The sequence below is a fragment of the Leopardus geoffroyi genome, chromosome X (assembly GCF_018350155.1).
Source record: "Leopardus geoffroyi isolate Oge1 chromosome X, O.geoffroyi_Oge1_pat1.0, whole genome shotgun sequence".
NCBI lineage: Eukaryota > Metazoa > Chordata > Mammalia > Carnivora > Felidae > Leopardus > Leopardus geoffroyi.
In genome coordinates, this window is record NC_059343.1 from 18474875 (window position 1) to 18491133 (window position 16259).

Genomic DNA, 16259 nt, shown 5'->3' on the forward strand with positions numbered 1-16259 from the left:
AAAAAGGAAATAAAATGGATTTGCAAAAGAAACAAAAAACAAAAGCCTATTAAAAAGGGAGAGAAGAGAAAAGCATTTTCTTTCTGTTTAATTATTTTTTACTTTTACCTTTGCTAACTACAACTTCCCACCTCATGAGATAAGATACGAGTTCGCTCTGTGTGGCTTTTATCTTTCACTGGAGCCAGTCGACACCTCCAAAACTGTAGCTTCCACTGTTAATCCGTTCACTTCAGTGAAGCAGCCCTGAGGGCATTAGATTCTCCTGTTGGTCAGCATAGGGTCCCCTGGCCCTGACAAGCCGAGCGGACATCTGCTCAGAGGAGTGTGATGGCCGTGGCCTGCTGGTCTGGGGCCCCTCGCAGCAAAAGCCGCAGAAATGGAGGTGCACGCAGGTGTCACATGTCAGATGTCTTCCTGTGAAGAGGTTGGCAGTGGACAGAATTGCTTCCAGCTGGGCACAGTACCAGGCAGGAAAGTCATAATGGTTTCCTAATTAGATCACATTGGTTTATGATCGTTGTTCCTATTAGGAGATATCATTGCTTTAAAAAATTTTTTTTGAATGTTTATTTATTTTTGAGAGAAAGAGCAAGAGAGAGAAAGCATGAGCAGGGGAGGGCCAGAAGGAGCTGGGAGACACAGAATCCAAGCAGGCTCCAGGCTCCGAGCTGTCAGCACAGAGCCTGACGCAGGGCTCAAACTCACGAGCTGTGAGATCATGACCTGAGGCGAAGTCGGACACTCAACAGACTGAGCCACCCAGGCACCCCATCATTGCTTTTTGATGATTTACAGTGGGAGACGAGACTTTCAAATGAACACTGTGATTTGCATATATATGTAATATATATTTGCATATATATCTCCAACTCAGAATGACTTACTGAAAGTAATCACCAGAAAAGAGGGTGGGATATTCATGTAAAGATGCAAAAAGAAATGTAAGGAAATGTAAAAATTAGGAAGATTAATATGATGTCACCCCTTCAAAGTCAGATGCATTTTCCTTTATATGAAAGCTGCAGGAAGAGGGAGAACTGCTAGCTGGATCCATCTCTGTTTGGCAGTGAGGTTTTTGGACCTTGAAATCTCAAACTGATATTAAGAAAATAGAAAGAATAGTTAACATTTATAATAACAATTATAATGAGGTTAACATTTCACTTCTGAATTAGGAACTTGTTTTCTTGCCCTCACTTTTTGTAGTGTCCTTTCATGATGGGGAGGTAGACAGAATGTTGAGAGGGAGAGAGTGAAGAGAAAACATTGTATTTATTTATTTTTTTAATGTTTGTTTGAGAGAGAGCATGTGTGGGAGAGGGGCAGAAAGAGAGGGAGAGACAAAGAGAATCCCAAGCAGGCTCCATACTGTCAGCGCAGAGTCTGACACGAGGCTCAATCCCATGAACCATGAGTTCATGACCTGATCAGAAATCAACACTCAAATAAATCCTTAACTGGCTGAGCCACCCAGGTGCCCTGAAAACATTTTAACTCATAAAAGAGCTTTCGGTCTCAAAGGGGGGCGAAAGCAGTGGCTCTGCAACAGCCAAGGACATTGCAGAAGGCAGAGCGCTCTCCCTCTCCATCTCTCTCTCTCTCTGTCTCTCTCTCTCTCTCTCTCTGTCTCTCTCTCTCTCTCTATCTCCCTCCCCCTCTCTCTCCCCCCCCTTCCGTGTGTGTGTGTGTGTGCGTGTGTGTGTGTGTGTGTGTGTGTGTGTGTGTGTGTGTGTCTTTTGTTACTATTCTTTGCATTTCCGATAGTTACGACTTACAAGTGCAGCTCATAGCATCAGCCCAGGGTGATAAATTTAGTGGAGAGTTGGAATCGCAAAGCAAGGCATTTCTCACACTCATCTGCACAAAGCCAGATGCGTGGCTTGTACGACCCACTGCAAATTGAAAATATGGGGGCCCCTGTTCAGAAAGCTGGAAAGAGTGCCATTAAGGGTGCTCAAGTATGAAGCTTTATCCTGCATTCTGTGGACTCTTTTTCTCTAGACTTGACCTGGTTTATTTGCTATTCAATGCCATTGTAAGTTGTAAGAAAAATAAACGTTTTAAGTCATCAGCATATTTTTACTGTTCACCTTTATATTGTGCAATGCCCATTTTAAATGAAAATATAAGAGCTTTTAACTTGGATGTGGGATCACTAAAATTACACAGTTTCTATTTTGCAGCTTATACATGCATAGGTATTCTGTTCTTGCCATAACAATGGAAATGCTGCACAAAACTGATCCCACCTGTTTTTATGTCATTTCTTAATACACATGGATTCTCCTAACACTCTCCACCTTCAGTTTACTCATGAGCAAGGAAGGACTAAAAAAGGAAAAGACACTATGGGTCGCCCTGTCTTTCCCTTTCCTTGTATGTCATTTTCAGTGTATGTGATTGGTTAATACAGGGAAGTAACAAAAGTAAGAAAGGATCTGATAGAGTTCCCTGGTCATTCATGTTTCTTAGAGTGCTGCTGCCTTTTTTTTTAGTGATCAAAGCAAATCCTGGTTCCAATAGAAAGAGCCCTCTTGGGGCTGTCAGAGCTCCCATCTACTCAGTCCTGGATGTATTATGCTTACCTTGTACTCACTTTGAGTCTCACGGAATCCCCCCACATTGTGGGTCTACTGGAGTTCCGTGCTCCTGGGAATCCTCAAGAATGCTGTGTGCAAATGGGGCCCACAGGTTGAGTGTCCATGTAGCTGGCCCTTCCTGTATCAGGGGAAGCTGCTGGACTGCCAGAAGCCTCCTGCACATGCTGTGGAGGAACCCAGTTCACGGCATGGTGGACAATGCCAATAGCGTATTCATGCAAAGTGGTTTCCTTGAACCTATTGTGATGCACTTGTTTCAAACTCTGTTGAATTCATATCATTTTAGAAACAGTGAATCTCTTGAGTGCTCCCAGCTTCATGAGGAGTGCCTTTCAGATGGGCCTTTGAGACTTCCAGGCTGAAGCTTGAACCAATGCTCATCGTCAAATCAATTTCTATATCTCTTAAAATTTTGTCTTTCTCCCAGGATTTCCAGCAGGAGAGCTGCAGAAGCCTTTTTTTTGGGGAACGGAATATCCTCGGTAGGTAAATTAATGAAAAAAACCAGTTATTGACAAGTAAGGAGGAACATGCTGCTTTGGCTGAGAGTAGAATGTAAAGTCACAAAAACAAAAACCAATGCCAGTGGTTGTTCAGCAATAGGAGAGCATGGAACCTGGTGTGGGTCAGTCGTACTTTCCTCATTTTAGGAATTTTTTTCCTGATTCTTTTTACCAGGGTGTGTGACTGGACAGCAAAGGCAGAGTCCACACAGGGGACTTTAACCTTTGTGCATTTATTCACTCATGCATTGACTTATAGGACAAATATGTGGACCTCAACGGATTGTTGGGATTTGAGTTGATGGTGATGGGTCTAAAACCATGGAAGAAATGGAAGAAATAATGTGAGAAAAGAAAAGTACCTATAGAAAGCAAAGATTTTGTTTGGTTGGTCCAATTAGTATACAAAGGGAAATAGTGGAAAGGGCATCTACAAAAGAAGGTTGATGTTTTACATTGGAAAGCTCTAAGTGCCAGGTAAGGAGCCGTCATTAATGAGCAATAGAAAATATTGAAGTTTTTGAACAAGTAAAGATTATCAAATTTGTCTTTAAAAATAAAACCTTGGTAGTTATAGGCCAAAAACTGATACTCTCTGAAGTTAGAGATATTGAAGGTCATTAAGATCAACAGATGGTAATTCACAATTTACATATAGTGAGAAGTCTGATAATACTCATTGTTGGTAATATTACCACTTTTATTATGTGCCTTTCTTTGTTCTGGTGGTTTAATACACAGAAAATTTAGTCTTGATTGTAGACACTTAGTGTCTTCTGTCTTGGTTTGAATAAATGACAATTTAAATATTATTTGTAGGTTAAAAGCATATGGGATCACATACATATAAAAATAAGAGAAATATGGTAGCAATGTTTTGATTTGTGCTTCCTCAAAAGCAGATCCTGTGACAAGGATTTGAGTTCAAGGAGTTGTTATGGGAGGTGACACCAGGAAACAATGGCGGAGGAGTGGAGAAGTGAGACAGGGTGGGAAGGAAGCCAATAATGAATGTTTTAGGAGTTTACTGTGGCTGCCATATTTTTCCCAAACTTACTGGCTTATAGTTCTGTAGGTCAGAAGTCCAACCCCGGCCCCACTGGGCTAAACAACAGGTGTTGGCAGGGCTGTATTCCTTTCTGGAAGCTCTAGGGAAGAATCTTTTTTCTTGCCTTTTCTAGCTTTTAGAGTCAGCCACATTCCTTGGCTCATGGCCCCTTCCTCTGTCTTCCAAACTAGCAGAGTTGCATTTCTGTGACCGTTGATTCATATTCACATCTTCTGACTCTCCTCTTCTGCCTTCTCCTCTACTTTGAAGGACCCTTGTGATTATATTGGCTGCTCCCAGATAATCTAGGACACTCTACATATTTTTCACTCAGCTGATTAGCAACCTTAATTCCCCTTTGCTACATAATAACATATTCATGACTTCTGGGGGTTAGCCTGTGGACTTATTTTGGGGACCATTGTTCTACCTACCACACATGTGTTACAAAGCCAGTTACCACTGTGACCAGCTGGGGCTCAGCCCTGGCAAGGACCTGTAGAACTTGCTTCAGTGTAATCCTACTGCAGGGGCAAGGGAGCTGGGGCATTTATCAACTCCCCTTCCCTCACTGATTTGAGGGCTGCCAACAGCTGTAATAACTCTCTGGCATTGCCCAGTCTAGGCCCAGAGGGCCCTAGTAGCCAGAAAAAGTCCTTAGGCAAGTAGTTTCAGGTGTTGGCAGTTGGAAGCTTTTGGATTGTGTGCTCAAAACTGGCAAGTGGTGAGGAGACAGGAGCAGGCATCAATAAAGACTACTGTAGGGAAGCACTGCGTTAGGATAAATGAAAATTCTTGGTTTGTATTAGCCAAATCCATTAATATCATCCCAGTCCTCAGCTGCATAGTTTTTATTGGTGTTTAGATATTTGGAATCAATTTTCCCTATTATTAAGATTAAAAATTTGCAGATATTTCTATAAAAATAAATATCTAGGCTAAATATTGTCTAAATTCTCTTCAAACTAAAAATGTGCTCAAATTCTTTGATTCTGCTTATCATTAGCAATTTGAGTGCACTTCTCTTATTATTGTTAGATACCTGGAGACTTGGAAATCATCTGGTTAGGTTTTGAAGTTACTGATTAAGTGAATTTGTTTATTGGGTCTGCGAGCATGGTTTTCTGATATAAAAGTCAAACTCATAGGAACCTGGGAAATATTAGTGTCTGTTAGCTCAACCTTATGCTGAGCCATATTTGGTATTTGGGTGGGAGAGAGATTTGTATTTTTTATCCTAAAGAATCTATATCCTCACTGAAGCCTTCCACCCTGTATTACTATATCTGCTCTGTGAGTAATTATTAAGCGTCTTTTGGGTATTTGGCATTGGAAAGATTGAGATGCTGGAGACATGGGAATCGCAGTCCACTGAGATGGGTTTCCATACATCTGTTTTGGATGGATAGCCTCCAGATTCAGCCAATGGGCATCCTTTGTGTTCACACTGGTCAGCTTAGTCCTTGCCTGAATGTTGGCTCTAATTATGGGGATATCAACAAGCTAAAGTGTTTTTAGAGGAATGAATCAGGACTATCAGTAGCCCAAGACAACATCCCAAAGTGTGTGTTCCACAATGCAGTAATAGAGGTCGGTCATCCTCCCTTTTGTTTTGGAGAATTACAATACTCAGCAGCATAAAAATTTCCAAGAAGTTCCGCAAGAAGGAAACCTATTGAAATGTGTTTAATCCAGCGGTTCCTAAACTCCCCCTTTCCCTATGTTTTGGGAAATGCTGGTCTAGAATCCCTGACTAAAGAAAAGCAATTGAAAGAACTTGAGGACACTGGAGGGGGAACCTTGTAAGTGTCTTTACATTACTGAAGGAGAGTGAAGGTGGTAGACAACTTGCTGTACTCAGGGGGACAGAGGGTATTCAGCTAGAGACTCTACTAGGCCAATAGATAGCAGCTGTAGGAAAGATTCCAGTTCAGTGTTAAGGAGAGCTGATTTATTTAGAACCTCCTGAGGGAACGGTCCCCCTTATGAGCCCCTGTTTATTGGAAATGCCCAAGGAGAAGTCCTGTGACTTTTGGAATGGGACTGTGGACTAGGTAGGTCCTTGCCTCTGATTCAGGCAAAGTGGCCCTTCCTTGTTGACAGCATGAGATCATGGTTGCTCCAGACAGAAGTCTGGCTGTCCTCTTCTTGACAGCAAAATCCAGTGCATGTGTTAAACCCATGGGGCAGTAAGAACAGAAGAGCAACTGAGTAGGTGCAAAAATTGTCATCTTTGCCATTTCATTTTTGGAAGACTGGAGTTTTCTCTGCAGCAGTCTTCTTGTTTCTGGCCAGCCAGTTACATTTCAAAAAGCATGCGAGTTTACTTATTTATTTTTATGACATGCTAATTATGTCATATGGCCGTTGATAATTATGGCCGTTGATAAAATGGAAGATGTGAACTGAGCATTATGAAATATGATCATTGTAAGGCTCAGTCATAGAGAATTATCTTTTCTTGTCTCCTGTCCAAAGGATCACGATTATGTGACTGAGTATTGGAACTTGGAATAATTCAGTCATTTTCTGAGTTCTCTATTACCCTTTGCAAAGAGGAAGCTCTTTGGAGCAGCCCTTCTTAAGGGACATTTATTGTAGAGCAGTTCCTGTAAGCTTCCATTGTTCATCGCTGAAATTCCTCCGGTCAACAGCATTGGCCAAGGGTGGTAGAGGACTGAGTCCTGTTGTCAGGGCTGAGAGGTATGAAAAAACGAAATGTCACAGGCTGCATAGTGACAGCTACTGCTGCAGAAACTAGCACAATGTAAAATTACAAGTTTGTCCCACACTGCCATGATAGCTCCATGATTGAAGTGCATAATTTTACTCTTACTTCTTTAATGAAGGTTTGCAATGATGTAAAAACAGTAGGAAGCGTTTTTGTTCAAATGCAAATTACCTTGCAGGAAAGAAATAACAAAGGAAAGAATTGCCACCAAGGGGAAAAATGAAATCTTACAGCACTTCTTTGGTTATAGTTGAGACAAACAATTAACATGTTAAGGATCATAATGTCCTGTAATAACATGTTGCTTCAAATATTCTCATTCTTTCCACTTACGGGTCCTTTCCATTTGCTGGATGACTTTGATGTTGCATGTCAGGAGGCAACTGCAAAATATTTCCAGCATAATTGCAAATCTCAGAAAGAATCTTCATAACAAGGATTTTAAGTTGTGTTTAATCCTCATCCACGTGGTAAATAACTAAATTACCTGTAGACCTATCACTTGCATGAAATGGTAAAGTTAATTAACCGATTAAATGATTGTTACTTTTTTACTGTATACTAGGTACAGAGAATTGAGTAGTGGATCAAACTGATAAGGTTTGGCCTTCATGGAACTTAGAGTTGAGAGAGGTCCCAGACACACACACACACACACACACACACACGCACGCACGCACGTGCGCACGCACCTCAGCCTCTCCTTAGAACTTGTTAGAAATGCAAATTTTTGAGTCTTATGACAGACCTATTGACCCAGAATCCTGGAGGGAGGGGAGGGCACGCGTGTGTGTACACACACACACACACACACACACACACAAACATCCAGAAGCCTCCTTATGGATTTCTTCATATATCATTAATATATTGTTTCAGTTCTCTACTGCTACCTAACAGCACCACGAAACAACCACTGTTGGCTTATGATTCTGCAATTTCCAAATCTGGTTAAGTCTTCATGATCTTTGCCATTCACTCATAAGCTTGTCTTTCACAGAAGCAAGGGAATGTGACTACCTTTGAAAGCAGTGATCTCTTTCAATCTCTGCTCTGTTCCTTTTTTATGATTGCATTTGGGAAACAATTTAACTTCTAAGTCTATAGTGATTTTTCAACAGTTCTCAGATAAAAAATAAATGGTATGTTTACAGACAGGGTCTTCTCAAACCCTGCTGCTGCTTTGGATGTTTATAAATTTAAAGTGGCTAGAGCCGATACAGAATCATAGAAACCTTAGGGCTAGAAGGGACTTTAGAAGCCATCTTTTTTGCATCCCTAATTTCATACATGGTCATTGTGGCAGTATTACAATTGATTTTCTTTGTCCATTTCAATGAGAAGGGTGTGTTTAGATTTTTTTCTTTTTTTTACAATTTTGAGGGTGTGGTTATAAGTTGCGGTTACTAGAAAACAGATTATCTTGGCTTTTCATTAAGAAAAATCAAACGATTATGCTCTGAGGTTCATGCTTCTAATTTTCTCCAAATTATATATTTATACCATAGATCTCTGAGTTATGGAGCTATAGGAGTAATTGTTGGACATGAATTTACGCATGGATTTGATAATAATGGTAAGTACTGATTCATTGTATAAGCGGCTGCTTTTATGATAATGTTGATGATACAGATGTTAATTGTTGCTATTATCTTTGCATAGTGGCATCACCATAGATTGAAGATTATCCAAAGCAGTGTGAGTGCTGATTGAAAAATTTCCCCCATGCCTTGCTGTGATAGCTTGCCATAAATAAATAATTGTTCCCGTTGGTGATGGAATAGCATGAAAAAAAAAAGACCTTGTAATTTCACTGAAATTATCTTTGCATTTAGATCAGGATTGCTGTAGCTGCCATGATAGTTACAGGAATTGCTTCATAGCCTCTCCCCTCTGTCACTTCTTTATTCACCATCTTGAGATGCTCTCCCTGGAGGTGTGAGCTCTGCTCTGAAGATGATTATACATGCTGCCAAGTTAGGATTCAGCCAGTTAGGACTCCAGAGCTTGGCTGCCTGATTCCTTTATACGATTTCAAGGATTATGCAATGCTTAAGCTGTGTTTTTCTCTATGCTGGCATATCTTTAGATTTTTTTAAAAAGGCTATGCTTTCCTAATAATGCAAAATACAGAATATGCTGTGTATCCTGATGAGATTTAAGCACAAGAGCAGAATATGCATAAACTAAAGAAATTATTGCCCCTTGTAGGTTGTCATCATTTGTAATTGGCACTCCTTTCTCCTTTACCTTTGAGCATTATTGGAAAGCCACATGAAAACTCTGAAATTTATGAATTAGTAGCAAATGATAATCGTATCCACATCTGCACAGTGACAGGCAGATGCAAGGAGCCGACTGGCACAAGGCAACATTGTATAGAAAGGACTTTTTTCTTCCATGTCTGTGGTGTCTCCACCATCCTTTCCTGGATGCTGACCGGAAAGCCTGGTTCTCCTTATGGGCAATTCTTCCTGTGCTCCCACCAACCCTTCCTAAATCATCTAGGATTTTGGTTCCCCTGGCCTCTCCCCTCCCTGTTAAAATATAGCTACCTTGTACTCCTCCCAATTTCCGGAGCTACACTTTCTGTCTTTCCATGATTGGTTTATCTAAGAGGAGTGTCTTAGCTAAGAAACATAACCCAGAAGTGATATCTTGGTTCTGGGCCTTTCTTCCTGGGAAATTTAAGTACAGTTCTTGCTGTGAATCTTTTGGAGGCCTTCTGAAGTCATTCTCCAAGGACATAATCTAATGATGCCAATTTCAGTCTGTAACCAGTACTTAGAACAGAGAGTCACATAGTTAACTACATGCCCTGTAACTGTTTAATGATTGGTTGGATAGTGTGTGGAAGACAACGACTCCGTGCCCTTCCAGGGGTTGGTGGTAATGGCATCCACTCCTGCTGAAGAGCCTTGGATTATTCCAATTAACACCTTTGCTTCTAGGACTTTCTTGTAAGCCCACTGAAGAGTTCTTTGCATAATTAAATTCAAACCAATAGTAATCTTGAGTATGAAGACAGTCTAGATACACTCAGACTTCTTTTGAAGGGTGTAGAGAAAATGAAGAGTGAGCCTATGGCAAAAAAGCATGTATAACTGATCTTTTTTTCCATTATGTTTTGGAGATTTCCATTCTTGTTCCAACTTCTCTTTTTAGAGCAACCTTCCTTGTCCAAGCAGGACAGATGGGCCTTCAATGCACACTGATGGCTGTGGAATGATTCATAACAGAGGTTTTATGTGTGTCTCGGCTCCTAGCAACTTGGAGGAAACACATTCCTACAGGGTTGAGTCAGGGGCTACGGTCTCCCAGTGTGAATGACTCATTAGACTGTTCCCATGGACTGTTTGGAATTTCACTGGTCCTGGTGCTCCATCTCCCTTCATGGACTTTCTGAATGAAGCCATTTCGTTTCATAATCCAGAGAACAGTTTGGGTCACATCAGATGAAAACAAAGAATTTAAGATTGGTTCAGAATGTGCATACCATAAGTTGATGAATCTTATTTTTAAAATGTTCTTTTTACTTAGAAAGAACTTCCTCTTTCTCCTTCCCCCCTTTCTACAATTAACCTGTGACACTGGAGAGAAGGTAGGAGCTGCTCCCAGGAGTGCTCCGTGCTACTGGGACTGCTTTCTCAAGGCCTATTGAATTGAGGGAAAGGGGAAATGGAGAAATTAGTTTCCATAAATAGTACAAATATCTTTTTTTTCTTTTTATTTAAATTCCAGTTAGTTAATATACATTATAGTATAGTTTCAGGTGTACATCACCAGGTGCTCATCAAGACAAGTGCCCTTCTTAATCCCTATCACCTATTTCACCCCTGCCCCACCTATCTCCCCTCTGGCAACCATCAGTTTGTTCTCTGTAGTTAAGATTCGTCTTGGTGTTTGCTTCTCTCTCTCTTTTATTTCCTTACGATCGTTTGCTTTGTTTCTTAAATTCCACAGACAAGGTCTTTCTCTGACTAACTTATTTCACTTAGCATTATAATCTCTAGCTCTATCCATGTCATTGCAAATGGCAAGATTTCATTCTTTTTTTATGGCCGAATAAGATTCCACTGTGTGTATGTGTATTGTGTCTATATCTTTATCTGTCTGTCTGTCTGTCTGTCTTCAGCCATTCATCCATCAGTGGACAATTGGGCTGTTTCCATAATTTGGCTATTGTAGATAATGCTGCTGTAAACATTCGGGTGCATGTGGCCCTTTGAATTAGTATTTTTGTATTCTTTGGGTAGATACCTAGTAGTGCAATTGTTGAATCATAAGATAGTTCTATTTTTAACTTTGTGAGGAACTTCCATACTGTTTTCCACTGACTGCACCAGTTTCCATTCCCACCAACAGTCTAAGAGGGTTCCCCTTTCTCTACATCCTTACCAATACCTGTTGTCTCCTGTCTTGTTGATTTTAGCCATTATGACAAGTGTGAGATGATCTCATTGTAGTTTTGGTGTGCATTTCACTGATGATAAGTTATGTGGAACTATGTGGAGTTAGCTTTTCATGTGTCTTTTGGCCATCTGGATGTCTTCTTTGGGAAAATGATGTAATCCCTGTGAAAATACCAACAGCATTTTTTTCACAGAGCTAGAACAAACAATCCTAAAACTTGTATGGAATCACAAAAGACTCTGAATAGCCAAAGCAGTTTTGAACAAGAAAAGCTAAGCAGGAAGCATCATAATTCCAGACTTCCGAAGTTATATTACAAAGCTGTAGCCATCAAAACAGTATGGTACTGGCACAAAAATAGACACATAGATCAATGGAACACAATAGAGACCCCAGAAATGAACCCACAATTATATAGTCAGTTAATCTTTGACAAAGCAGTAAAGAATATCCAGTGGGGAAAAAGGCAATCTCTTCAACAAATGGTTTTGGGAAATCTGGGCATCTATGTGCAGGGAAAACAAAAATGAAACTGGACCACTTGCTTACACCATACACAGAAATAACGTCAGAATGGATTAAAGACCTAAATGTGAGATGTGAAACCATAAAAATCCTAGAGGAGAACACAGGTAGTACAAATATCTTTTAATTTTCCTTTCTGCTAGGTAGAAAATATGATAAAAATGGAAACCTGGATCCTTGGTGGTCTACTGACTCAGAAGAAAAGTTTAAAGAAAAAACGAAGTGCATGGTTAACCAATATAGCAACTATTATTGGCGGAAAGCTGGCTTAAATGTAAGTACAACTGTGGTGAAGGAGCATCTTGTGGAGCATCTCATTTTTTCTCTTTTGGACATTAGCTTCCTTTAGCCCATTGGTTCTTGGTGTGTGGTTTCCAAAACAACAGCCTCAGCCTCTCCTTGGAACTTGTTAGAAATGCAAATTCTTGAGTCTTATGACAGACCTATTGACCCAGAATCCTGGAGGGAGGGGAATGCTGATAGTCAGTCTGGCTGGCTGTCTTTTCACAAACCCTCTGCTGACTCTGATTCGAGCTTGAGTTTGAGAATTACAGGCCTAAACATTAGTTTGTTTTCCTAGATTCAGACAATAATAGAAAGTCTTGTTGCAAACACAAACAGTACAACTCTTATAAATCTATATTCCATATCATTTAAAAAATTTTCCTTCCAAACTACTACTTTAGTTTAATTCGTTGAAATCTCACTAATTTGAATTAAATGACTCTTAATTGGTTAAGAGATGTTAATTACAGACGTTTGAACAAAAGAAACGTACTTTTAAAATGCTGTTTTTTTTCTTAGGTATACATACATAAATTTCCATGAAGACAAGAATGCCACTTTATACATGCTGCTTGTGTGCGTCAGATTCTGCTCCTTTCTTGTCTTCATGTCCGTCCCCTTCCCCTTTCCCTGTCATCACTCTTAGCTTGCCTACCTGTAATTCATCTTAATCACCCTGGTACACTGTTTCCCATGCTCAAGTAGAGACAGACATGCATACACGCACCCCTTTAGTTCATGGTTTTCAGTGACTGTCCAGAAGTCCACATTGTGAGTGTGTCTAACGTACTCAACTAACCTCTGGTTGAGAGAGGTTATGCTTTGTCTCCAATTCTTTTCCCACAGTTAATGCTGCTGTAATAAACACTGTCATTAGGTTCATGTTCTTTTTGTCCATATAAGATAGGTTCCTACTGTCATCAACAACTTATATTATTTCATATTCTCACCAGTGATATACGAAAGAGCATTTCTCTATTCAGTTATTTTCTTGTCAATATATGAGAACTTTTAAAAAATATTACAGATGTTAAAATTTTATCATCCACATTACAGTGTTTTCCCCCAAGTATATTACTCATCCATTGGATTTTATATATGGCATCTTTGACCTACAAAAATTAAACATTTCTATATAGCCAAAGATACCTATTTCTCTTAAAAAATAGTTTCTGTATTTCCACTGTATGTCATATATATAGTTTCCCAGCTTTTTGGGAAAATTTTTGTTGTTGTGTTATTTTACATTTAAATCTTGATGCATGTAAAACTTATTTTTTTATGGAATTTAATATGAGTGATTACTTTTCTTCTGATAGTCCATTGATCCACCATCACTGATTAAAAGACTTTTTTTTCTCACTGAATTGATTATTTGTCAAATTTTAGAATCTTATATATATTGACATCAATTTTTGGATTATGTGTTCTACTCTGCTGGTCTATTTGTTGATTTTTTTTACCAAGCCCTTATTACCATTGTTATAAGGATTGTTCTGGTATGTGTCAATATGAAATCTCCCTCACTGTTCTTCTTTTACGTGGTTGCCCATTCTCAGGCAAATATATTTCTGTAGTTGGTCCAAGATCATGTTACCCACAGGTTACCCTGTGCCCCAAAGAAAATCCCATTGGGATTCTAAGTTAAATCACAGTTACTGTATGGAATTGACATGTTTATTATACAGTCTTCTTGTTCAAGAACATGGTATGCCTTTCTGTCTGGTTCTTATTTTACATTTTCAAACACAGTTTTATAGTTTTCTCTTTGTAGTTTATCTCCTGTATATTATTTTTTTTTAATTTTTATTTTTTTTAAATTTTTTTTTCAACGTTTATTTATTTTTGGTACAGAGAGAGACAGAGCATGAACGGGGGAGGGGCAGAGAGAGAGGGAGACACAGAATCGGAAACAGGCTCCAGGCTCTGAGCCATCAGCCCAGAGCCCGACGCGGGGCTCGAACTCACAGACCGCGAGATCGTGACCTGGCTGAAGTCGGACGCTTAACCGACTGCGCCACCCAGGCGCCCCTATTATTTTTAATTCTTTTTCCTTTTCCTTATTTTGCTGGTTTGATCAGGTTTTCATTTCTGCTCCCTATATGAATTTTTCTTTGTAGTTTTTTTTATTGCGTTTTCTACCCCTGCTTTCATAATTATAAGAAACAGATTTCTCACATTGTATTTGACTGTAAGAGGCCAATAGTGAAGAGTTGTTGGTAGGGTATGGATCTGCAGGAAGCCCTCACTCTAAAACACACATGTGCACCCTGTATGCCCCTAATTCGTATAGTTAAGGGTACAACACCTAACAGGAACAAGAGACCACACAGAACTGACTTGGTCCTCTACTTCTTCAACCATATTCAGCACAAGGAACACTGCTCTTTATCCAGGCAGAGAAACCAGAGGCTGTATTCTTTTTTTTTTTTTAATATATGAAATTTATTGTCAAATTGGTTTCCATACAACACCCAGTGCTCATCCCAAAAGGTGCCCTCCTCAATACCTATCACCCACCCTCTCCTCCCTCCCACCCCCCATCAACCCTCAGTTTGTTCTCAGTTTTTAACAGTCAGAGGCTGTATTCTTGAATAGTTTCTGTAGCTCTTTCATCATTGTTCTGGAAAGCCATTTCTGTGTGTGTGTGTGTGTGTGTGTGTGTGTGTGTGTGTGTGTATGTGTGTGGGTGTATTTTAATATCTACAACTCTGTCATGAGAAAATGTAAAATGGGTGCTTCTGTTTATCAGTATTCAATTCAGGAGTTATCACATTGTGAAAATCCATCTAGAATATATGTTGCTTCAAGAAAAGTGTAGGGGAGGGAGGGGTTCTAGAGTCAGCTAGAGGTTCAAATCTTGATTCAACCAGTTACAAGTTTTTTGAACTTGGGTAAGTTGCTTAATGTTCCTGATTCTCAGTGTCTTCATCTGTGAAATGGGTCACTGTTCCTGAACTCATTCATTTGTTGTAAGAATTAAATGGCTGCCGTTATGTAAAGCACCAGCATGATGGCTGACGTGCAGTAAGTGCTCAGTAAATTGTTGTTACTATTACTAATACTTTGTCACATACTCATAGGTGCCCCATCCTACAGAAAAACAAAGCCAAAGTTTGTGGGACTGAAAACAACAACAACAACAACAACAACAACAATAACAAAAACCAATAGAAGAACAGTTTTCTTAGAGGAAGGGAATGTATATTTCGTGATGATTGTTATATGCAGGCATGGTGGTAGACTTTTCAACCAGCCGAAACAAATGTAATCCTCATACTGGTCCTGAGAGGTGTACATATTGCTAGCTTATTTTACATATAAGAAAACTGAGGCTCAAAGAGATGAAAAACCACAGTAGAGTCTAGATTAGAGTGAGTCTGAGATCCACATTCTTTTCACCATATCATGCTGTGGTTCTCACATTCTAAGCTCATTTTATTCCTAGCTAGTGTGTTGGGAGGGAGACTATTCCACAGCATCCTTTTGGGCTAAAATGTCAGACACTGAAACTGAATTCTGGCAAATGTGTACCTTCGTCACAAGGACGATAGAAAGGGGATGCCTGCCCTGGCAAAATCCGCTCAACTGTCAGAAAACAGCTTCAATCTCTATCCCAGAGGAGAGGGGGTGGCTTCCTTTGTGAGTATAAAGGGCCACAGTTTATTTTCTGGCTCCATTTATGGATGCTGGTCTTCCATGCCTGAGTCCATTGCAGTGAACTGGGGAGTGCTCCAGGGGAGTGCCACAGAAGCAGACTATTCCCAGCTGGTGAGAGGCAAACCTAGGGCCATATGGTCTAAGGAGGTGGTCCAGAGTGAGAGGGAGGAGCCAGAGGGGTGAGGCCACTCCTCAAACCTCCAATTTTGATAAAGCTTAGAGAAACAACGAAGGAAATTAAATATGGGCATGAGTGGGTATAAGCAGATGCACTGGAGTCAAGAGCAGTTGAGATTTGAGAAGGTAGCATGTTAGGAGGCAAAAACTCTAGACACAGACTTTTTGGGTTTGAATCCCTGTGAAATGTGGGCAGTTGATTTAATCACTCTGTTTTAGGTCAGGTGCTCCAGAAAAAAAGCCCAAGAAGGGGTTTCTTAGGTAAGGTATTTATTTAGGAAGTAGTTTCAGGAGAGACCTGTACGAGGGTAAGG

The 16259-nt window shown here is 40.0% G+C and overlaps 1 protein-coding gene across 2 annotated transcripts in view; it reads left to right on the forward strand.

Annotated features, from left to right (window-relative positions):
- The window catches only part of PHEX (phosphate regulating endopeptidase homolog X-linked), a 226497-nt gene that overhangs the window by 196501 nt on the left and 13737 nt on the right, over positions 1–16259 (forward strand). For both annotated transcript variants that reach the window (XM_045471829.1, XM_045471830.1), the window contains 3 exons: positions 3031–3085; positions 8394–8461; positions 11967–12097. In XM_045471829.1, coding sequence (XP_045327785.1) covers positions 3031–3085; positions 8394–8461; positions 11967–12097 — 254 coding nt within the window. The remainder of the gene's footprint in view (positions 1–3030; positions 3086–8393; positions 8462–11966; positions 12098–16259) is intronic.